The 23,851-nt window shown below is 40.0% G+C and overlaps 1 protein-coding gene across 1 annotated transcript in view; it reads left to right on the top strand.

Moving 5' to 3' along the window:
* The window catches only part of otud5a (OTU deubiquitinase 5a), a 44,496-nt gene extending 23,528 nt beyond the window's left edge, over window positions 1–20,968 (top strand). Inside the window, exons 3-9 of the mRNA XM_041799884.1 lie at window positions 13,858–13,922; window positions 14,008–14,164; window positions 14,404–14,552; window positions 14,694–14,879; window positions 15,124–15,328; window positions 15,462–15,533; window positions 19,156–20,968. Of these exons, the coding sequence (XP_041655818.1) occupies window positions 13,858–13,922; window positions 14,008–14,164; window positions 14,404–14,552; window positions 14,694–14,879; window positions 15,124–15,328; window positions 15,462–15,533; window positions 19,156–19,289 (968 nt within the window). The 3' untranslated portion in view covers window positions 19,290–20,968. The remainder of the gene's footprint in view (window positions 1–13,857; window positions 13,923–14,007; window positions 14,165–14,403; window positions 14,553–14,693; window positions 14,880–15,123; window positions 15,329–15,461; window positions 15,534–19,155) is intronic.
* Window positions 20,969–23,851: the final 2,883 nt, after the last annotated feature.

The following is a 23,851-nucleotide window of genomic DNA, read 5'->3' as shown; positions in this document are numbered from 1 at the left end:
TTAAATCTAGTTCAGTTTGAAATGTCAGATGGATGGATGCATGCATGGAGGGATGGATGGATGGATGCATTGATGGAGGGGTGGATGGATGCATTGATGGAGGGGTCGATAGATGGATGGATGGATGCATGGAGGGATGGATGGCTGCATGGATGGATGACGCATGCATGGAGGGATGGATGGATGCCTGGATGGATGGATAGATGGATGCATGGATGGATGATGCATGCATGGAGGGATGGATGGCTGGATGCATTGATGGAGGGGTAGATGGATGGATGGATGGATGCATGGATGGATGATTCATGCATGGAGGGATGGATGGATGCATGGATGGATGGATAGATGGATGCATGGATGGATGATGCATGCATGGAGGGATGGATGGCTGGATGCATTGATGGAGGGGTAGATGGATGGATGGATGGATGCATGGATGGATGATGCATGCATGGAGGGATGGATGGATGCATGGATGGATGATGCATGCATGGAGGGATGGATGGATGCATGGATGGATGGATAGATGGATGCATGGAGGGATGATGCATGCATGGAGGGATGGATGGGTGGATGGATGCATGGAGGGATGGATGGACACACGGGTGGATGGATGCATGGATGGATGATGCATGCATGGAGGGATGGATGGATGCATGGATGGATGATGCATGCATGGAGGGATGGATGGATGCATGGATGGATGGATAGATGGATGCATGGAGGGATGATGCATGCATGGAGGGATGGATGGGTGGATGGATGCATGGAGGGATGGATGGACACACGGGTGGATGGATGCATGGAGGGATGGATGGATTGATGGAGGGATGGGTGGATGGATGGATGCATGGATGGACTGAAGGATGGATGGGTGGGTGGATGGATGCATGGAGGAATGGATGGATGGATGCATTGATGGAGGGATGGATTGGTGGATGGATGGATGCATGGAGGGATTGATGGATGATCGGATTGATTGATGGATGCATTGAGGGATGGATGGGTGGATGGATGCATGGATGGATGGATATGACATAAAAACAAATCAGGCATACTGTACATTGTTTTTGAATCTATAGCCGTTTGTTCATTTTAGGTTTTTTTATGGTCCTTTTACTTTATTTATTCTAGTCTAGTCTAGATGTTGCATTTTGATTCTGTAGATCACTTTGGTCAGTTGTGGTTGGATTTAAATGGTCTATCTAAATAAACTTTGCCTTAAAGTGATGAGAATACTTTAGAAAAAGTGTTTTTTACTGCAGCATGTTGGAACAAAGGTGTCAGATCAAACCTGACCAATCAGAAGGATAGATTGATGTCAGTTATTAGGTCAGGTCTGACCTAGACTTCCTCCTTTGCACAAGTTTATTTTCATGTTTAGCAGGGAAAGGACTTCCTCCGTCTTTAAATGGGTTAAAATGACCCTGAACAGCCACCGTACTCGACCATTAAAACACACAGCCTGTGTTTGTGATTCTGGGTCATTCTTCAGTGACCGGCTCGAGGTGACCGGACAGTTTGATCTCTGACACACTAATAAATAAACACTCAGGACTTTATTTTGGGTCAGCTGAGACCTGAACTGTGGAGTTTATTTGATTTAAAGTCTGAATTATTAATAATGAAACCTAAACGGATTGCATCAGTGGAATTAGTTATGAAACATGAATAAATTAAACATGAATAAACAAAATAAAACATTAAATGATTATTTAATAGTTTAGGGATGATTGATGAGTAACACATCTGTGCAGTTTTAACACAAAGATCATTTATTCCTGCATCTGTGTATTAAATGTGCATCAGGAGAGGATGGAGGTGGAAATCTTTCTGCACTTATATGACACTAAATGAAGCCACTGATGAAAATTCAGAGATGAATAAGCAGAAACCTGATGTTTCTATAGCTGTGCAGACTTACTGGACTCTGAACACAAACTCGTATTTGGCAGATAGCGGGTGCTAATTCTAACCCTGCCACACAGAGCTGGACTTTATTAATGTGTCAAAACCCATTCACACACACCGTCCACTTTCTGTTTCACGTTGACAGGTGTGAATGCGTGTTTCTGTGAGCGTGTTCCAGTGGTCGTGTCTTCTGTGAAATGTAAAACAGAGCAGAGAAACGAGCCTCTGATTAGATGTGGAGGATCCTGATTTGACATCTTAGTTCTGTTTTCAGAGCCACAGATATATCTCTGTTCTCTAAAATTAATCCTGATGTCTTTCAGTCACCACATATGAACCCATCTGACATTTAAATAAACTCCTGTGACTGTCAGGAGATTGGAGACGCTGCACGACATCATGGTAATTCAGTGAAAGACTAAAATCAGCAGCAGGGTAAACGTTTGTGCATTTTTACAAGAAAAAACATCAGTCAGGCATTTAAAAATCATGTTAAACAGGCACTTCCAAGCATGCATGCCTCTGTAGATGTTTTATTCAGTCCTTTAGAATAATGCTTTAACTCTAAAAGAATATTTACAGGGGTGCTGGAAGTGATTTATAGTTGAAGCATTGCTTTTACACTCCACAGGTAAACTGAATTGCATCCTTCTTCCTTCTCTCTGTCTCTGTCTTTGTGTGTGAAATAGCTCCTGTGCACTCTTTTCCCCATCTTTAGGAGGAAACAATAATCCACAACTCTAATCTGACAGGATCTAGAATGTTTAGAAATGCTCGGTGTGTTTTTACACAGATAAAGATTGACTGTAAATGTTTATTCCATGTTGCACAGCAGTGGTGAGTACTGTTTAGCCGTGAAGGAAGCTTACAGAAAGTACTTCAGCGCCCAAAGAACCACCAAGTCCCTTTTAACTTCTACGTGCATCATCTCCTTCAGTCGCAGCGGTGTGAGCTGATGTGCTCTCAGAGCTGACTGACTGGGCTTTAATGTAAATCCATGATGCCAGCAGAGTTTAAAGCCCTTGTTGTTGGTGCACTGAGTTTGTTTTTTTGTGTATTTTGGTGTCAAATATTTGACAAATATGATCGTCTGTCCAAATGTTGAGACTTTTGACCTCCTTGCTGCTGAAATTTAACCTACAACCCTTTTAAATGACGGGGTAATTAGCTAACTAGCGTCTTGGAGCCGTCTGACATACAATGTGCGACTAGTATGCATGGCATTTGTTTACCTTTGCAGTGGGAGGAGCCAAATGAGATTGTATGTAGTAACATAATGCTTTACATGCATGCTTTACAAAAATGCTGGGTGAACACAAAACGACTCAAGACAGTATTTTTTCTAAATTAAGATGCTTTAAAAGAAATGTTTTTCAGGGCTTTTATACCTTTATTTTGAAAGGGACAGAGGGTAAGGTGCTATTATAGAGAGAGTGGGGAATGACATGCAGGAACGGAGCAGCATGGAGGCTTGAATCTCGACAAGCTTCTTTGAGGAGTCTGTAAGAACCACCAGGCTACCTGGTGATGGCACTACATGGAGAGATCTGCTAACAAAGCTCCAAAGTTCACTGATGAACCCGTCAGTATGAGCTCTGACTTGTTTATGCCACTCAGACGGGGCTTTCTGATTGACTGATGAGCTGACAGTGACAGTAATGAGTGAAAATAGACAGCATTCAGAGGTCAGCGACCTTTCCTCCACTTAACTCCCTCTGACATTAAAACATAAACGCAGAGATGTTTGCTTCAGGACAGCCGCTCGGCTGGGTCAGCTGACAGGTCACTGATCACATGACTGATAAAGAGCTGAGTGATCCCTGAGTCATGGAGCAGAGCGACCATGTCACTATTAATACTGGAAAACACCAAACAAGGATCAGTCTGTTTACTCATCTGTCTGTTCTTTCTCTCTTTTTAGTGATTTATTCTTTGTCTCCTTTAGTTTAGTACTTTTTTATTAAACCTCTGTAATAGCCAGAGTAGGATGTTTTCAGGTGGTCCATCTGTTTATGGGCCGGTCCACCCACCTGCTCCCCATCCGTCCATCCAGGCCACTCTTGTGGATGAGACAAGTTTGGATCCGTCTCTTCCAACTGAGGACAAATGTCCACTCTGACCCCAGGATAACCTGCATAGATTTTAGAGGTCAAAGGCAGGGATGGAGATCCAAACCCAAAATGCAGGAGTTTGCCTGCAATTTTTGTCAATTAAAATCAATTTATTTCCCAGTATCGGATATCTTAGACTTCTGTTTTAGTTGATTTTTATTAGTTATATCAAAGTTAAAAAAGAATCTGACATCATCACAACCCTTAAATGAGTGGTTTTTAATCTCATTAGTTTTTTACACAGTTAGATATCCTGCTGGTTGTTCCTATCTTTGCTGTGCATGAGTTTTGTTAAAGCTACCGGTTGAAATTGTATGGTAAAACAGTTTAGATTTACTTATTTTGAATCTAAAGCAAACACAAGCATTAGAACATGGGGGTCAAACTCAGATGCGGTCCACGGTGCAGTTTTACCCGGCCTGCATCACCATATCATATTTTAATTAGAACTGGCTCACCGGATGAGGTCTGCAGAGTTCCTCCAGTGTAGAAATGTAAATTTAACCTCAAAGATTAAAAAATATCCTTGTTAAGTCATAAAAATCTGAAAAAGTAGAGAGCAGAAATAGTCAGGAATGAGGTAAAGAAATTAATTTGTGTTTTCATTCCATATTTTTATTTTGCATCCCAAGATTATGACCTAAACTTAGGATTTTGCATTTTTATTTCATATTTTGACATTTAAAATTCATAATTTTGACCTTTTCTCTCGTATTGTGACCTTTTAGATTCACAGTTTTTCATTTTAAGTCATACCTTGACCTTTAAAACACCTAACTTTGACTTTTAATCCCATATTTTCACTTTTTACACTCCTGATTAAGAAATTTCTCATATTTTGGCCTCATATAATCACAATTTTGAATTTGATCTTCTTTTTTTACCTTTAAAGTCATGATTTTAACTCTCTGTCTCATATATTTGCCTTTTAAGAACCTTATTTTGACTTTTAATTTTGTATTTTGACCTTTAGGGCTTAAAAAGTTGACTTTTTATCTCAGATTTTGAGCCTTTAAACTCTTATTTGTTTATTTATTTATTTAGTGTTTATTTGACATGGACACAGTAACATTGATGCTGTAATATTTAATCATTTTGAATTTTTTAGAAATCTTAAAATCATTTATCATCACTGTTTAATGTTCCCTTTAATTCATTCGTGGGGATGCTGAGCACCCACACTATTGATATTCGCGATATTCCTCTTCTTCTGCGTCTGCTATCTCCTCCTTCATACTTTGTCGTATCAACACTGTTTGAACTTGAAAAAATTCTGTTTCTTCGCCATTCGACTGCTATGACTTTTCTCATTTCTAACTTTTATAGTTTTTCAAATATTTAACTTTCTTTAATAATGTTAAACAGATGGCAGAATTTCAGAAATCTGCACTTTGTTCAACACTTTATAACTTTGGCACTCCTTGGCTGTTTTGACTATTCTACTATCATACTCTACAGCTTCTGGTGCTCTTTTCACTTATTTTTAAAAAGTTTTTATACTATTGATACTTTTTCAACTATTTTGTTTTTAAATTCTATATTTTGAGCAATGATTTCACATTCTTCACACATCAGGTATTACAGGTATTATCAGCTTTTATGCTACTTTCAGCTATTTTTCCACTATTTTCTGCTATTTTCATGCCATTTTAAGCTATTTCTCTGCTTTTTCAGCTACTGAATGCCATTTCAGCTACTTTAGGCTATTTTCAGCTAATTTTATGCTATTTCAGGTATTTTTCCACTGTTTTCAGCTATTTTCATGCCATTTTAAGCTATTTCTCTTCTTTTTCAGCTACTGAATGCCATTTCAGCTACTTTTAGGCTATTTTCAGCTACTTTTAGGCTATTTTCAGCTTTTTTAGGCTACTTCCAACAATTATTTCCCTTTTTAGCTACTTTCATGCTATTTTATACTATTTTCAGCTATTGTACTTTTTGGCTTTTTTCAGCAGTTCTTCCAAAATTCTGCTCTCAGCATCCCCACACAATTTCAGCTGAAATTGCGTTTTTGCTCTAGTTACCTGTGAAAACACAGTTGACAGTTTTCGGTTAAATCTTGACCCTGTTAGGCCCTCAGGTTAGACCTAAATTCAGATTTCGGCCCCTGCTGTGATTGAGTTTGGCACTCTTCCATTAGAACCTTTTTCCTTTATTCTCTGTGACTCACTACACAAAGACTCACTATGACTCACTACAGTACCCAGAATGCCTTGCAGTCCACCGGCGGGTGCTGCTGGGTGGAGACGGCCTGTGAGGCTCAGATAAAACTTTATCGACGTAAGCAGCATAACAAGCCGGACAGAAACCCGCCCCTTTCTCAGAATAATGTCTGTGCTGACCAATCAGAGCACTCGCTGTGCTGTTTTCTGTGTTTGTGGTTTTTATTAATTCTGCAGAAGTCTATCTGTGGCATTTCATAGGAACCAGGTCACATTTAGCCTCTGCTGTTTGCTCTCGTCTCCTTCTCTACTCTCCTTTATCCTCTCTTCTCTCCTTTCCTTACACCATCCGTCTCTTCTTTTGCTCCTCTCTCCTTCTAGTGGCGTTCTCTCCTCTCCTTACATTTGTTCCTCTACCTCTTCTCCTCTTTGACTCTCATCTTCCTATTTAATCTTCATCCTGTTGTTTTTCAGAGAATATAACGTGTTTAGGGTGTTTGGTGACTCACTTTCTGGTGATCTGTAGGGAGTTTCCCTCTGACACACGTCTGCTGTGTTTTTTTCCCTAATAATTTGCATTGAACTGCGACATCTGCCTTAAATAAACACACAGGACATTTAGCTGCAGTTAGAAAAAAGTGCATTTGTTTTTAGTGGGACCAAAACATGTGTTTCAAAATGCATATAAACATGCAAGCCTGGGGGGCTCAGAAGGTTCAGAATGTTCCCCCTCACAGTTTAAGTCAGTGTGTATGTTTTATTTATTTATTTTTTTTAAATAATCGTGTCCCCTGTTTGAATAATATCCAGAGTTTTTGATAATCCAGCAGAATAAATGGCAAACTTGGGGGGTCTGCATGATGACTCAGTGGTTAGCACTGCTGCCTTACAGCAGGAAGGTTCTTGGTTAGAATCCCTGCCCAACAGAGATTCCTCTGTGGAGTTTGTCCAAAGACCTGCAGTCCAAAGGCATGGTTTTGGGGTTAACTGTTGACTCTAAATTGACTGCAGGTGTAAATCTTAGCAAGCCTGATGTTTTATCTCTGCATGCCAGCCTTATGATTGATTGGTGGTGACCGTCTAGATCACTGATCATCAACTGGTGGCCCTAGGGCCAAATCAGGCCCCCCAAAGCTTTCTGTACGGCCCCCAGAAAATCATAAAATTCAGAAAAGGAGGAATAAAAGATGTTCTAGTTTTAGGAGTGTCTTTGGGCTTCAAATGTCTGCAGCTGTTAAATCCATCCAAAAAAACGACTATTGAAATAGTTTTAGAATGATCTGATTTTGACCTGTTTTTACAGAAATTCACTCGTCATTCATTATTGGTAAATATATTTTTAAAAATGGGTTAAGACTGGCAGAAATGTGTCAAAAATGGCCTGAGTAAGTGATGAAAAGGGGTTAGAGAGTGGCAAAATGGGTTGTAGAGAGACACAAAGGGGCAAAAATGTGCAGGAAAAGAGGGTAAAATGTGGCAAAAAAATAGGTAAAGAGGAAAAAAGGGGCAAAAAGTAAAATAAAGGGTTATTAGTGGCAAAAATGTTGCAAAAAAGTAATGAAAAAAGGTGAAAAAGTGGCAAGATGGATACTAGAGTGGCACAAAGGGGCAAAAATGTGCAGGAAAATTGGTTTAAAAGGGGTTAGAGAAAAGAAGAATTGTTTTAAAGAGGCAAAAAGGTATCAAAAATGAGTTAAAAGTGCAAAAATGTTGCAAAAACAGCCTGGCAAAGTAGTGAAAAGTGGTTAAAGAGTGGGACACAGGAACATTAATTGGCTGGAAAGTTGCAAAAAAGGGTTAAAGAGTGTCAAAATTGACAAAAGTGGCAAAAATTGTTTTAAAGGTGGCAACAATGATCAAAAATAAGTTGAGAGGCAGAAAATGTTGCAGAAATTTCCAAATGAAGTAATGAAAGGGTTAAAAGTGTCAAACATGAATGAATATTAGTTCTTAATCACAGCTGGGGAGGGCCCATTATTTGGGATTTTCAGGGATAGATCTCGCTGTGATACCTAAAAACTTCCCGCGTTTTGAAAAGAAATACAAATACTAATACAATAATATTTTTATCAGACCAAAATATTGATTGAATTTTTGTGTGTTTGAAAGTCCGGACCCCAGAATCTGTGGAGACTGAATCTGGCCCTTGTGCAGATGTGGTTGATGACCCCGGGTCTAGGGTGTACAACTCAGCTCTGCTCCAGGCCCCGCCCCCCTTGACCCCAAACGTGACAAAGGTCTTAGATAATGGCTAAATGAATGGGTTTAAGCCTGAATGTCTGTACCAGTGTTACTACAGCAAAGGAAAAGCCCCACATTTCTCTAGTGTTTGATTTGTCCATGGAGAAGTGCTTTATTAAAGGAAAATCCTCTTTATCAGGGAAACAGAGCATGTGTTTTGTTTCATCCCAAACATGCCAGATTTGTACCGTATCTGAACTTTTTCACATTTTTTACATAAAGGAAAGTCAGTTTCTTATCCATCTTGTTACTTTCTCATTTAAAGATTTATTTTTTGGATTTCATGCCTTCATTGATAGAGGACAACAGTGGACAAAATCAGAAACAGAGACGGGAGAGACGGGAGTAATATCACAGGTTATGAATGTCAGACGAAAACTGCATTACATTTTAGTCTAGTTTTAGTCATCTTGACAAAAATTAAACTTACTTTTATCAGTTTTAGTCATCACAAATCTATGTTTGTTTGACTTAGTCTAGTTTTTGTCATGGAAACAAGGCTTTGGAAAAACATTATTAGTCATAGTTTTAGTCGATGAAATGAACACTGCTGCACACTGTCAAAATTGCACAAAAATGGCAATATTTAAGTATGGAAGCATTGCTAATGTGCCAAAAAATTCAGTGTGATCAGTAATATAGCGCTCAGAATCAAAGTTTAACATTCTGGTATCAATATTACAAAAATGTCTGTTTCTATTTAATTGAGCAATGAATTGAAATTTACATTTAATTGGAAAAATGCCCTACTGCAGTTGTTTGGATTGCAAAAGATGCAATAATTTATAAACCTGAAATATGTCAAAGTACCAGTTTAGTACTGTTTTGCTGCAGAGAAGTAACACTCTACAAATCATGCAGACATGTGTTTATTCTTTTAAGAATAGTTTGCAAAAAATCCTACTTTCCTTATATTGTAAATGTTTTATAAAATGAGAATGAGATAAAAATGTCTTTTCCCTTTAGTAAAACCGTCCACATCACATTTACTCAATGAGAGGAAGAGACGGACGTTGACAAAAATGATGAACTGATCCTTTAACTTCACTTCCATGTCATACTGAGAGTGTGTTAAACACACACACTGCCATATAGGCACTGAATAGAGGTCACACGCACACGCATGCACCAGCATGCATACTGGCTGTAGAATATGGAGAGATTCACACCTGCTGCTGCTCAAGCATGTGTTTTACTTCTGTTATGATGATAAGAGTGTGTGTGTGTGTGTGTGTGTGTGTGTGTGTGTTACTTACACCGCTAGTGAGAAAAAGGAAGTAGGGGGGGTTCTGAGAATCGCTGCGGTGATGGACCATGTGACTTGCTGGAAATCAGACCAAAGTGAAGCTCATTTGCATACCGCTGATAAGTGTGTGTGTGCGTGCGTTCAGGTTCGCGCAGTTCATCGTGCTAACCAGACCATGGTTGTGTAACCCCAGGAGGAATAGTTACTACGGTAACAACTAATGGGGATCCAATGTGAGTAAACAAAGAAACAGGTTAATATTTTGTATTAATGATTACTTTGGGGCATTCGGATTCCAAGTGAGAACACTTTAGTCCGTGCATTCATCCTCTGCATTATCGATACATCTTCAGTTCCCTTATATCAGAACTCACGACCCCCCTCTCTAACGACAGCCCGCACATCAGCATAAGCTGAAAGCATATCAACAATGCAAATCTCAGCATGATTTGGCCAAAGTGGTAATTAATGGAATTTGTTTTTGTGAGAAGCAGCTTCATGGCATGGCGAGACATCTAAATTTGAGGAGCCGCCCTGACCACGTTTTTTAGATAAGGAAAAAGCTTTAAATGGTTTTTCTTCTATGGCACTGATCATCAACTGGCAGCTCGGGGGCCATATCAGGCCCCCCAAAGCTTCCTGTCCGGCCCCCAGTGGATCATTAAATTCACAAAAAGAGGAAAAGATGTGGTTTTAAGAGTAGCTGTCTGCAGCTGTTAAATCCACCCCAAAAACAGTAAATTTTGAAACAGTTACAGAAATTCATTTGTCATCCATTATAAGTGAATATAAAAAAATGGGTTGACCCTGGTAGAAATGTTGCAAAAATGTCTGGATAAAGCGGTAAAAAAGGAGGTTAGAGCAAAAATTGTTGTGGAGTGGCACAAAGGGTCAAAAATTGGCAAGAAAAGTGGTGAAAGAGGGTAAAATGTTGCAAATATTGGGAACAAAGGGGCATAAAGTATCAAAAATTGGTCAAATTTGGTGAAAATGGTGCAAAGAAGTAATGAAAAGGGGTTAAAAGTGGCTAAAATAGATGAACAGTGGCAAACTTGATAAAATAAAGACACAAAATGGATAAAAATGATCAGGAAAAGTGGTTTAAAAGGGGTTAAAGAAAGGCAAAAATGGGTTAAAGAGGCAAAAAGTCTAAATTATATGTTAAAAATGCCTAAAAATAGCCTGGAAAAATAGTGAAAAGGGGTTAAAGAGTGGCAAAATGGGTTAAGAGTGGAAGAAATGTCTGAATTTAGTAGTGAAAAGGGGCTAAAAAGTGTCAAAAATGAGTTTATATCGCTGTTAAATCACAATTGGGGAGGGCCCATTCTCTGATATTTTCAAGGGCCCAGCAAATTCTGTGGGTGGGCCTGTGAAAATATAAATGCTCAATAATATCTTTAATCTGACCAAAATTTTTATTTAATTTCTGTTTATTTGAAAGTCCGGCCCCCAGAGTTTCTGTCAAGACTAAATCTGGCCCTTGAGCAAATGTTCTTGATGACCCCTGCTCTATGGCATCTCTTCTTATAAAATGCCAAAGATTAAAATGTTTGGTTAAATGCTCCAGGAGGAGTTCAGTAAAATGTGACCTGTGAAATACCCTGTTTTATCAAAAAACAAAAAAAAAACCACACAAAAAAAAATCCCAAAACAAATGGCAGAATTCCTGTTTATTTTATTTTATGGTTCCAAGAAGCCTTTTGACAAATCCTCACATGATACACATACCCACAGTTTATGAGGTATCGTAGGGGGCGCCACTGAATCACTGAGCCAATGAGCCATGCCCTCATAGCAATCATCTTAGCATGACACTGAGAATTTTTGTGCCAAGTTTCATGGCTCTACAAGAGTCAAGACCCCCCCAAAAAATCTACTTCCTGTTTTACGGTGAAGAAAAAATCACCATGGCTATTCCTCTTGATGTAGACTTTTGACCTCCATACTGGAGTAGGGTCAATATCTTGATATCTGCCTTGGCATTTTTTAGAATGGTTAACACGACCATTTGGGAATTATGTTAATATCAGAGGCAGTTACTACCAGTTGCCAGAGGGTGGCGCTGCATAATTGATCAAAATTTTGCGTATGTGTTCAGGCCAAGACTGTTATCAAGTCCATGACGTTTGTCTCAGAGAAGGTTATGTATACCAGGCTGTTTATAGATGTACGGTGACTTTTTTGTTTTATCAAGCCCTGAGGCCACACCCTCTGATGAGAGGTCAGATTTTTACACACAACTTCTTTTGGCCATCCTGACACAAATTTACCATGAGTCATTTATAAGAACTGTAACAACAGCTTGCACCATAAACCTTCACATTTCCTGTCACCACTAGGAGGTGCTGTGGTCTATAAAAAAGTTACCATACTAGTATATGTGGGCATTGACCTTCCATAAACACAGGAAGCTTCAGTCAGATAGAACAATGCATAGCTGAGTGATAAACTACTTCCTGTTATCAAAACATATGCAAATTTGAAGGGTCGGTCAGGTGTGACCCCTGGAACAGGGCCAAAATAACCCAATTTTTGCTAGTTTTCTCTAAATGGTGTATTCCTTCTTGAAGTTAGAGTGTTTGCCCAAGAGGCTTTTTTGTAGATCTCTCCAAGCTGCATGTGCCTGCCAGATGTTATAAATCTACACCAAAGTCAGAGGAGGGGCTTTAACTTTGAGAACTGTTAATTTTGCAAGACTGGATCTACCTGCAGAGTCCTTCAATTTTTGAGTAAGTTTAGGCTCTAAAAAGTCTATCTGATGATGGAGGAAACTGAAAATAGACGATCTAAGCCCAGGCTCTAATTAACAATTCCCATCCCTCATCCCAGACCACCTGAGTTTTCAGTACTCATTGAGGGGCATCCACACGAAACATTAAGGATTACTGCTTTGTATCTGGCCACCAAAAACAGATTCAAATACAGTTTAATGCATAATATAATTACTTTATCTGTGATACTGGTTATTCTGGTTCATTCCTGTTCATTGGGGTGTTGGGCTGCCACCCCAAATTAATGATGGGGCAACTGTGGAAGTGGTGATGCAGCTGATTTCTATTAACCCAGTTTAATAGTGGCTGAGGATCATAAACCATGTTCACACAGTTTATCTTGAACATGTGACCTTAAACCAGTGGTTCTCAAATGGTGTGCCAAGGCACACTAGTGCGCCTTAAGGCAAGTCTAGGTGTGCCTTGGGAATTTGTACCATATGTTATTACTAGAACTTTATGGCAAGTACTGTAACCAGGCCTGCCCCCAGATATGGACCATTGAAAAACCCCAGAGAATTGGCCTCCCAGTTGGGATTTATTGATGATATCAGTGTATGTGGGTTGGTTCAGTAGCATTGGTGCTAGCATCCTGGCTAACAGTTACCTCATTAAGAGCAGAAAAGCATGGCAAGCCATTATTGGGTTGAATTGGTGTAAAAGTTGTTAATTAGTGTTGTTTTTAACCAAGTTAAACAAGTTTTCTACCCAGTTTTGCAACTTCTTTTGACTGCTTTTTTTGCCACTTCTTATTACTACTTTTGACCCAATTTTGCAACTTTTTTTAGAACTTTTTGCCACATTAAACCAATTTTTTCTACCTTTTTGCCACTTTTCGCACAGTTTTGCTATTGTTCTGCCATTTTTTGCCATTTTCTCCCATCACTTTTAACCCCTTTTTACCACCCTGTAGTAACTTTAACCCCTTTTGCCACTTGTGATCATATTTTGCCACCTTTTTGCCACTTTTGCCTTTTTTTCTTATCTCTTTATCCCATTTTTACCACCTTCTTTTAGGCCAATTATAACCCATTTTTGCCACTATTTTGACACTTTCAACAAGTTTTGGCCAATTTCAACACATTGGTTGGCCACTCTTTGCCAATTTTTGCCCATTTCTGACTTTGTTTAGCCACTTTTTGCCCAATTTTGCCATGTTTTTCCATCACCTTTAACCCATTTTTGCCACCTTTTGCCAACTTTTGCCATCTTCATGATCCCCCAGTTGGCTGGGCCCCAGAAAGCTCTCCCCTTTATCTCCTTATAGGCCACCTTGACTGTAACATTATTTAAAAAGTCTATTTTGTATTGATTTAAATATGGTGTGCCTTGAGATTTTGGCTTAACCATAGGTGTGCCTTGGGCGAAAAAAGTTTGAAAACCGCTGCCCTAAACTCTCTCTCTCTGTCTTCTAGCTGATCAGGTGTATGGCGATCAGGACATGCATGAAGTGGTCAGGAAACACTGTATGGATTACCTGGTGAGTCCTCCCACCTCCTCTCTCACATCAGACCCCCTCTGTCTGTCTGTGCCGTTTGTGTTAATAAAGTTTTGTTTCCCCTCAGATGAAGAATGCCGACTATTTCTCCAACTATGTGACCGAAGACTTCACCACATACATCAACAGGAAGAGGAAAAACAATTGCCACGGCAACCACATCGAGATGCAGGCGATGGCTGAGATGTACAACAGACCGGTGGAGGTGTACCAGTACGGCACAGGTGAGTCCATCATCATCATCAAAGGTTGCCAACCTCTTTGTGCAGTTTAGGCGGTGGTTTCTTGCCATTGTGGTGGATTTGTTCCTCTCCTTCACTGCTGTGTTTATAAAAGATGTCGTCTGTAAAATCTTTGATACTTTTCATTACAAATGATACTCAAAATAAAAGATGACACTAAAAAGTGTAAAAGAATCGAAGAGTTCGAAAACCTCAATCATGACCCTCCTCCTCCTCCACAGAGCCAATCAACACGTTCCACGGCATTCACCAGAACAACGATGAGCCAATCAGAGTGAGCTACCACCGCAACATCCACTACAACTCCGTGGTCAACCCCAACAAGGCCACGATCGGAGTCGGACTGGGACTGCCAGCCTTCAAACCAGGGGTATGTTCCTAACTGTCAAGCACAGGGTTAAACTAGGAAGAAATCAAAAAGATGCTGAAGAATATACCTCACATTTTAATCCCAGAATGCATCAAGGAACTATATTTCCATTTTAAAGAATGTGTCTTTTTTCCCACTCAGTACGCAGATCAGTCTCTGATGAAGTCGGCCATCAAGACGTCGGAGGAGTCGTGGATCGAGCAGCAGATGTTGGAGGACAAGAAGAGAGCGACGGACTGGGAGGCCACCAACGAGGCCATCGAGGAGCAGGTGGCCCGGGAGTCTTACCTGCAGTGGCTGCGGGACCAAGAGAAGCAGGCCAGACAGGTATGGGAGGGGAGGAGGGTCATTTTCACAAAGCTTTTCTGCAGTAAACTCTCCTTGAGTTTAAAGCTTTATCATTGCTCTGGCTGTGCATGTACATGATCATGAGCTATCTGTTTAACTGGTATGCTTATTAATTGAGGCCCCGCCTCCTACCCTCTCAGCTGTCAATCAAACACCAACATCTAAAGAGCAAAGATACGTCTGATCTCTACTGACGTAACTGTAAATGTCTTTTTGACCTCAGCCTCGTAAGGCCAGCGCCACGTGCAGCTCGGCGACGGCAGCGGCTTCCAGCGGACTGGACGACTGGAGCGCCCGGTCGCCACGGCAACGGGACACCGACCCCTCCCACTCAGACCTCACGACCACCCCGTCGACCAACAACAAGCCCCCCTCCCCCGCTGGAGCCGCTCTCATCCTGAGCAAACCTCCCTCCCCCTGCGCACCAGGTAACACTCGTTAGAGTGAGTCACCCAAACGGGGCGCTGAGCGAGGAGTTTTATCAAGAATACTACCTTTATTTCAGCGTTAAGTTTTCTTATGTGCCATTCTCATTAACTCTGAGTTTTTGTGCTTGTGAAGGTCCCAGTAATCAGAGTCGTCATCATTTGGAGTACAGAGCCATCATGCAGGAGATGTCGCCCACAGCCTTTGGTAAGAGTCTGCTCTGGTTCTGTGTTAAAATAGCTGCTGCTTTGAATGGATTATACTCATGAAACAAGAAAGGACAACTGTACATGACAGTCCAATCCTCACCATGAACAACAGTTCTGACTGCAAACATGTGGGACAGCTGACAGCCTCGGGCTGATGTAATTCCTATGTTAATAGTAATAAAAATGACGTTATTTAGGCTAAGAATCACTACAAAGTCAGACTTCTGATCCTGGAAAGTTTGCACTGTGATCCCATAAATACTACAGAGAACTCACCACCTGCTCTCATCATCATTTGTTACTCTACAAGGCTGTTGCTCTTTCTCTAATAAGTTAAACTGCATATGAAGAGAACATTATTCCCCAGAAATATCTTCATAAATATCTTCACTCACACCTACGGGCAATTTAGAGTCACCAATTAACCTAACGAGCATGTTTTTGGTGGTGGGAGTTTAATTGATTGACGGCACTTGCAATTCATCATTTTGAATTGAAAAGCTCACAGCCGGGCGTATTCATACTGGAGGTACTTCACTGTTTCCAGCTTATCTGTACATCGGATAAAAAAGGTGTTTTCACAGCGCATTTCCTCAGCAGCGCCATTTTTCAATACCTCAGCATCTTCATCTTTCAGACATTCATACTGATACCACAGAGGCGGGATAAACGTTTCCCTATCTGACGGTGGGAGAGCATGCTCAGCAGTAGCCCCACGTGCACACAGCTCTGCCCCCCCTCCACTGGCTCTGCTGATTCTGTTTTCTTTTTAACCTATTACTACCTCTGAAGGCGGTGCAATCACCTCGTCTCTAATTAACACCTCTGTAACCATCATAGTAAAGGTGGAACTATGCTGGGGCGTTGATATCAAAGCTTTAACAGCTATCAGGAGGCTGCCAACGTAGATCAATGTAGACCGTCTTTGTTTTGTTACAAATATGACTGATTTTAAGGCTTTTGGTTCTTTTGATACCATAACTTATTATCAAAATGACAGACTAACTCATGATACCAAATAATATCAAACTAGCAGATGTTTAACCAACCTTAGTCACTATAATAAACGTTGAACTTTAAACCTGTGTCATGTTTTAACTGTTTCTGCACCTCTGCAGGTTTTATTAAAACCATCGTGTCTATGGCTCATGCTGCCGAGGTCACAGACCCGTCAGTCTTCTTCTGTTGTTTACTGTCAAAACTCAACAGGAAGCAGCCGTGCGAGCCGGCGCTGTGCACGTGTGTTTGTTATTATGTCTGAGGTGAAGCTCATGCTGGTGTTAGTGAAAGCAAACATCCACAGTTTGAATGTTTTGGTATCCAACCGTGGGGCTTTATCAGATGTTTTTAGCAACGCCGGCAGTGTTTTTAGTCAGAGAACAGACAGAAACTTCTCAGCAGGAAGTTTCTGTTTCACCATATCTCTGCTCATGGAGGTGAATTTTCCTGAGGATGTTATCAGGACTAATCTCCTGTTTCTCTGACTAAACTAAAGGTTAGCTTTATTTCTTAACAAAACATGAAAATGAAGCATCTCCAGTTTCAAGAGGCTGTATCATCTTTTTCAGATTAAACTTGTTGCTAATCCGCCCTTTGTTTGTCTTGCAAGTGGCTTCATTACATGTAGCATACTAGGATAGTTAGCTACTAGCTGAGAGAATAGCGGTGCCTGTTTAACAGCTTTTCTCCCTCAGTTGCCACATGCTCTCTTTAAGGAATATATTGAATAAATCTTGTGGGGTGCTGTTATTAGGGGTCTAATGATCTATGCATTGCCTGGCTGATCTGCTTTAGTCTTCATATTGAAAATGTTCTTAAAACAAAATAATGTCTTAAAAAGCACGGTTCTCATTTTCTTGCATGAATATGGAGATTTTGCTCTGTGCTCTGCTCTGTGCTGCTGTTGATCTTTTGCCACTGACAGTGCACAGCCTCAAAGATTGTTCTTTTTATAAAATATTAGTTGTGAATTTTCCCGACCCTGTCCGTCAAAATGACAGATGTTAATCTGGACTGTAAACAGGGTCTAAGCCAGTGATACTCAATGTGTGGCTCTTTCATGTCTTAATTTGAAATATTATTTCCCCAGAAAACCTTAAAAAATAGAGAAACTGACCTCAGAAGAATCCATTGCCAGTCACATTAATCAGTTTTTTCCCCCACGCTTATATAGTTGGCTTTAATTGTCAACTTTCAAATTTGTCTGTATGTTTCCATTGCCCTTATTTGCAATTTATTTTTTGCCATTTTTAATCCATTTTTACTGCTTCAGGTCCACTTTTGTCATTGTCATTTTTTGACTCTTTTATACTGCTTTTTACTAGTTGCATTTTTTCCCCATTTTTGCCACTTTCATTCATTTATCCTGCCTTTTGCCATTAAATGCCAATTTTTTCCCAACTTTTTGCCCATTTCCCTGCTGCCTTTTGCCCATTTCAGTCACTTTCCACTCATTTTTACCTCCGCTAAGGAGGTTATGTGATTGGGTGAGTTTGTTTGTTTGTTTGTTTGTTTGTCAGTTTGTTTGTTAGCAACATAACTCAAAAAGTTATGGACGGATTTTGATGACATTTTCAGGCAATGTCAGAAATGGTATAAGAACGAACTGATTGGATTTTGAGACTGATCCAGATCACCGCCTGGATCCAGGAATTTTTGAAAGGATTCTGTACTAATGGGAGATAGGGCTAATGGCGGAGGTCTGCGCTGTTACCACTTTACACCAGGAGATGGCGGACATGAGTAACTTCAATCCCTGCCGCATTTTTGGGTGTGTTTCTATTCAAAGTTTTGGAGTCTATAGAGTTTGAAAGACGCACGCCCGGTCAAGGAGATGAGTCGGAGCGTAACAGAGAGAAAGACAACGAATTGTAGCGGGAATACTCACAATGCTGGGAGGAATAGAGACATATTCACCCTCTGTCATGACTTCCAGTCGTCCAGTGAGACCATGGGTCGGACTGTCAGTGCATCTGTTGGCACCAGCAGGCAATGCTTCCACCATGACAGTCCACCCGTGGCAATGCCAGTGCTTTGCCTTTCCGTGTCTCCACCCCAACGGGGAGGGAGTAATTGGCGAATTCCGGGGGGGGGCACATGGGGATGGATCCAGGAATTTTTTAAAGGATTCTTCACTATTGGGCGATAGGACTAATGGCGGAGGTTTATGCTCTCTGAGTGCTTTTCTAGTTTAACTCTTTTATACTGCTTTTTATTATTTGCATCTTTTCCCCATTTTTGCCACTTTTCACTCATTTATCCTGCCTTTTGCCATTAAATGCCAGTTTTTTCCCAACTTTTTGCCACTCTTTGCTGCCTTTTGCCCATTTCAGTCACTTTCCACTAATTTTTTTGAATGTTTTCACCACTTTCTGATCATTTTTGCCACCTGTAGCTTCATTTTTGTCACTTTTCATCCAGTATCTGACATTTTATGCTGATTATGCCCCTTTTCACCCTTTTTTCCCCTTTAACTTGTTTTTATTGCCACTTTAACCCACTTAGATTGTGGCTCTTGCAAGGTATTTTTCAACAGTTAGGCTCTTTGGCTGAGCAGGGTTATGTAACGCTGGTCTAAGTCATCAGTGAGTGCGGTGGTTAACTGGATCTGTCTGTTCCAGGTCTGACGGACTGGGAGGACGATGAGATCTTGGCCTCTGTGCTTGCCGTCTCTCAGCAGGAGTATCTGGACAGCATGAAGCACCAGAGCGCCACCATGCATCGAGAGAGGGAGCCGTCCCCCGACAGCAGCTGATGACCAGCCTGCCCACGCACACACAACGATGACCTTGACCTCCTCTCCTGCCTCACCCCTCCCTCCCCCTTCCTCCTCCCCTCTGCCCCTCAGAAGGAGATCGACCAGGGAAAAAATAAACGAAGAAATGCACATTAGTTTTTTTTCTCCAGTTTAATTTATCCGCTCATCTCTCCATCCTTCCCTCCTTCTTTCCTCCCTTACCTGCTCCCCTCCCTCCTTCCTCCTCCATCTCCGTCACGCCTTTTTGATCCAACATAACCGACACGTTTTTCTCTCCTGGTCACCACTCAGAGGAGCTCAGTCTTAAAGCTGATTTGGGATCAGTTCTGATTAAAACCTGACATAAAGCACCTCATGGAGCAGCTTTCAACAAAAATGTACCATAGCACTCGATTTAAATTGTTTTCTTTAGCTGTCAGAAGTTAGCTCTGAGGCTAACAATGTCATTGGTTTCAGTGAGGAAGGCTAATTAGCACTTAAGGATGGTTAATGCTGTAAAGCAGCATCTACGAGAGCAAGCTATCACCTGAAGTCTTACTTGATTGCCAAGCTAGCTCCATGGTTTCCAGGCCCAACTAGGTGCATCGCTGTAAGCTTAGTTAGAAATGGTGTTTTTATTTTCTGATGAGTCAGACTCGTCTCATAGCTCCTGCTGGCTGACATTTTTAGAGGACTGCTAGCCCCAACCTAACGGGAAATTAACAACTCTAAAGAGCTGTAGCCCCAGAACCTTTGGAAAGCAAAAGCCAGTAAATAAAGACCCAGGAAGACCAAAACTTTTTAGTAGTAAGCTGTAAACACGTTTATTTCTGCTGTAAAGTTAAACACTTTAACATGGGACTCTATGGGGATGGACTCACTGTTCGAGCCAACCTCTAGTGGACACTCAAGAAACTACAGATCAGAAGAAATCCAACATTACGATATCTTTTTGATAGCACAATAAACATTAAAAGTCCTAGACACCAAATATTAGTTTATTTTGGTAAACAGAAATGCAAACTCCAGCACATTTTTTATGTTGAGCAAAAACACTGACAACATGTCAATGCTGGATATGTTCAATTATGTTCTATTATGTTTATTTATAAATACTCAAAAATGAAAGCAGACACCTACAGACTTTATCACACAAATAAATTACCATTTAAATTAATTTAAATGTTGCCTATGTAGTTTTGCAATTTAGACAGTGGTCGATCTCTTTTTGTTGACAAATGATTATTAGAACTTTTTCTAAGACTTTGTTGTTTTCAATTCTGTAACTTGTTAAATGAAAGAGATTATATTAAAGTGGTGTCAGAAAAGTCGGTGTATGACCAGGTTAAATTTAACTAAAATTTGCTTAAAAATATGGCTATAAACGTGTTTGTTTCTGCTCTAAAATTGAACACTTTAACATTGGACTCTATAGGGATGGACTCACTGTAGGTGACGGCCTCTAGTGGACACTCTTGGAACTACAGTTCAGAAAAGTCCAGCAATAGTGACGCCTTTCAGATAGCACAGAGAAAATTAGAAGTCTTAGACACCCAATATTGATTAATCTCCCCTTTTTTCATAAAAAATAAACTTCGGAGCATTGTTTAAATCAGTGGTTCTCAATCCTTTTCAGCCCACGACCCCAAAAATAAAGGTTTCAGAGACTGGGGACCCCCACTGTACCTGATGGTGGCTGAACACAGCCATACACATTCAAGAATAGCAGACAAGGCCGCCCATTAGGGGAGAATAATAGGAGTGCTTTCTGGGGCCCAGCCAAACTGGGGGCCAGCAAAATAACGGTCCATTGTAAAGTTAAGCTGTGGTATATGCTTATCAAAGAAACAAATATCTGTTTAATTCATTTGTGTAGGAAGTAGCCCTCTTAAAAATGTTAATCCTTTTGATTGAAACAGAAATAAAATACATTAAAAATAGCTAAAATGGGTTAATATTGGAAAAATAGTGGAAAGGGTGGTGAAATTGGATTTTAAAAGGAGAAGAAATGGGTTAGAAATGCCAAAAACTCAATAAAAGTGGCAAGAATGACCGAAGAAGTGGCAATAACAGGCATATTAAGTGGAAAAAAGGGATAAGAAAGTGGCTGAAATGGTGTTAAAGTGTCAAAAATAGGTGAAAATTTGTTGAAATTGGATGAAAAATTGATATAAACTGGAAAAAGGGTTAGCTGCGACAGAAATTGGACGAAATGGGTGAAACGCAAAAAAGGGCATATCAAATTGTGAAATTTGGCGTAAAAAGTGGTAAAAAAGCTGTTTATAGTGCCAGCAGAGCCAACAATAGGCGGACAGTGGGAAGATTTAGAAGTGGCAAAAACAGGCAATTTAGTTATGCTTACTTTTTATTTTTAAAATTTGTGAGCAGACACTGGCAGACTTAATCACACAAATATGTGAGCAAAGTGTAATTAACAAAAATGTTACACATGTATGTAAGCTATTTAGTGATGTCTGCTTATTAGGAAACTTCTGACAAGGTTAACTTTAATTTTATTTTAATAAGTCAGTTCTATTTAAAAGTTGATGTAAACGTGTTTATCTCTGCTCTGAAGTTGAACACTTTAATACTGGACTTAATGGGGATGGACTCACTGTAGGTGACAGCCTCTAGTGGATGCTCAAGGAACTACAGCTGAAAAGATATCCAACTATTTCCCCCTTTTGACACTAAAGCATCAAAAATCAGAAGCCCTAGACACCCAATATTGGCAAATTTATAAATTGTGACTTAAAAGACACTAACTTATGTGCACAGTTGACATTGCACAAAACATTGGCAGTGTTTCAGTACTGGAAATGTGTAATTTTGTATAGTTTTGCTAACTTTATTCTTAAGATTTGCAAGCAGACATCCACAGATTTTAGTTATAGAAGTATTGCCTATTTTTTGTGTAATTTATACATAGTGTTTTGGTTAAAATATCTTGGACTATCTGATGCTTAAAAAAAAGAATTACTTTTCTGCAACCGTATTAAAGGTGGTGTCACAAAATACCACAAATTTGGCCCGGTTTAGTTTAACTAAACTGTATAAAGTGGCTGTAAATCAAATTTGAACACTTTAACATTGGACTCTATGGGGATGGACTCACTTTAGGCGACAGCCTCTAGTGGACACTCATGGAACTACAGCTGGAAAGATATCCAACAATATTGACACCTTTTTGATAGCACAGAGAAAAAAATTAGAAGTCCTAGACCCCCATTATTAATTAGTCTCTTCATTTAAAAAATGCTAGCTTCTGTACACACTATCTTAATTGCACAAAAACATTGGCTACATTTTAGTTGACATGTTTCCATCTTCAAAAAAAACTACAGTTCCTGATGGATTTCTTCCATGCCACACACCTCTCTCATGAAAAATGTTTATTTTTTGTTTTGGTCATTTTCTGGGCTTTTGATGACTGTAGAATCAGATCATTTTAAGACACTTAGAATCCAAAAGAACTAGAAAAGTTGACAACCTTAGGTCGGGTCAACTAGCAACACAAAGTCCTCCTCATCGTCACCGCGTCCCTCGGCAGCCTTTTTACATCGACCATCACGTTTACTTTTCATCATTAAGCCACAAAATGTTCGCCAGCAGTGACTTCACGCTTCTTCTTCCTCCTCCTCTTCCTCCCCAACATTACCTCCATCTTCATCTTCATCATCATCGGACTTATTTAGCTGCATGTTTAATTGACCACGACCAATATCATCAGAGAAAAAGTGACAAATTTAAAAAAAAAGGAGAGAAAAATTGAGAATTGTCATACTTATCCTCTTAATGATTGATTATTGTTGTTATTATTAATATTATGAGTTTGTTTTATTTTATTTTCTTGTTTGGGATGAAAAGATCTTTTTTTTTCTTGGAATAAAAAGAGGAAAATGTTTCTGAAGTAACAGATGTCCGTGGGTTTATTATCTGCAAACACTACATCCTGTCTTTATATCTCTGGCTCTTTTTTTGCTTCCCTCTCTATTCTTCCTCTCTGACTTCATTTTCAACTTCCTTTTTTGACTCTTGACCTAGTTTGTTTCTTACTTCACCTCTACCTGCTCTTCCTCCTCACGTTCACTCATCTGTTTTCTTCTGTAGCCTTTGTCTCCATCATTTCCTCAGTCTTAAAGTCTTCTTTCTGTATTTCTTTGTTCTTTATTACAGAGTGGACTCAGTCATACACCTGATTATTAATAACAAATAAATATAGGTGGTTTTCTCAGGATCCCTGCTGATTCATTTCACTACATTGGGATAAAAACACTCAGTTCCCAATGAAAAAAGTTTGTCAGTATGTGAGGACGAGATTTAAACGTGCCATATTCCCTCCATTTCTTGATGATGGATTTAACTCAGGACAAGATTTCTGCAGTGCACAGACCTGGGGAAGGCTACAAAAATGTATGCTGGCGTTCACGTGGAGTTTTTTAGTGTAGCAGTACTTGAGACCAGTCTCAAGACCACATTTTGAATGTCTTGATCTTGTCTCAGTCCCGGACTCGGGATTTTCCATCATCTGGCTGATCTGCTATTCTTGGACTTCATTAATGTGATAAAAAGGAGAAGCA

The sequence above is a fragment of the Cheilinus undulatus genome, linkage group 11 (genome assembly GCF_018320785.1).
Source record: "Cheilinus undulatus linkage group 11, ASM1832078v1, whole genome shotgun sequence".
Lineage (NCBI taxonomy): Eukaryota > Metazoa > Chordata > Actinopteri > Labriformes > Labridae > Cheilinus > Cheilinus undulatus.
The sequence above is the reverse complement of the archived record's forward strand: the minus strand, read 5'-3'. Positions and strand labels throughout refer to the sequence as shown.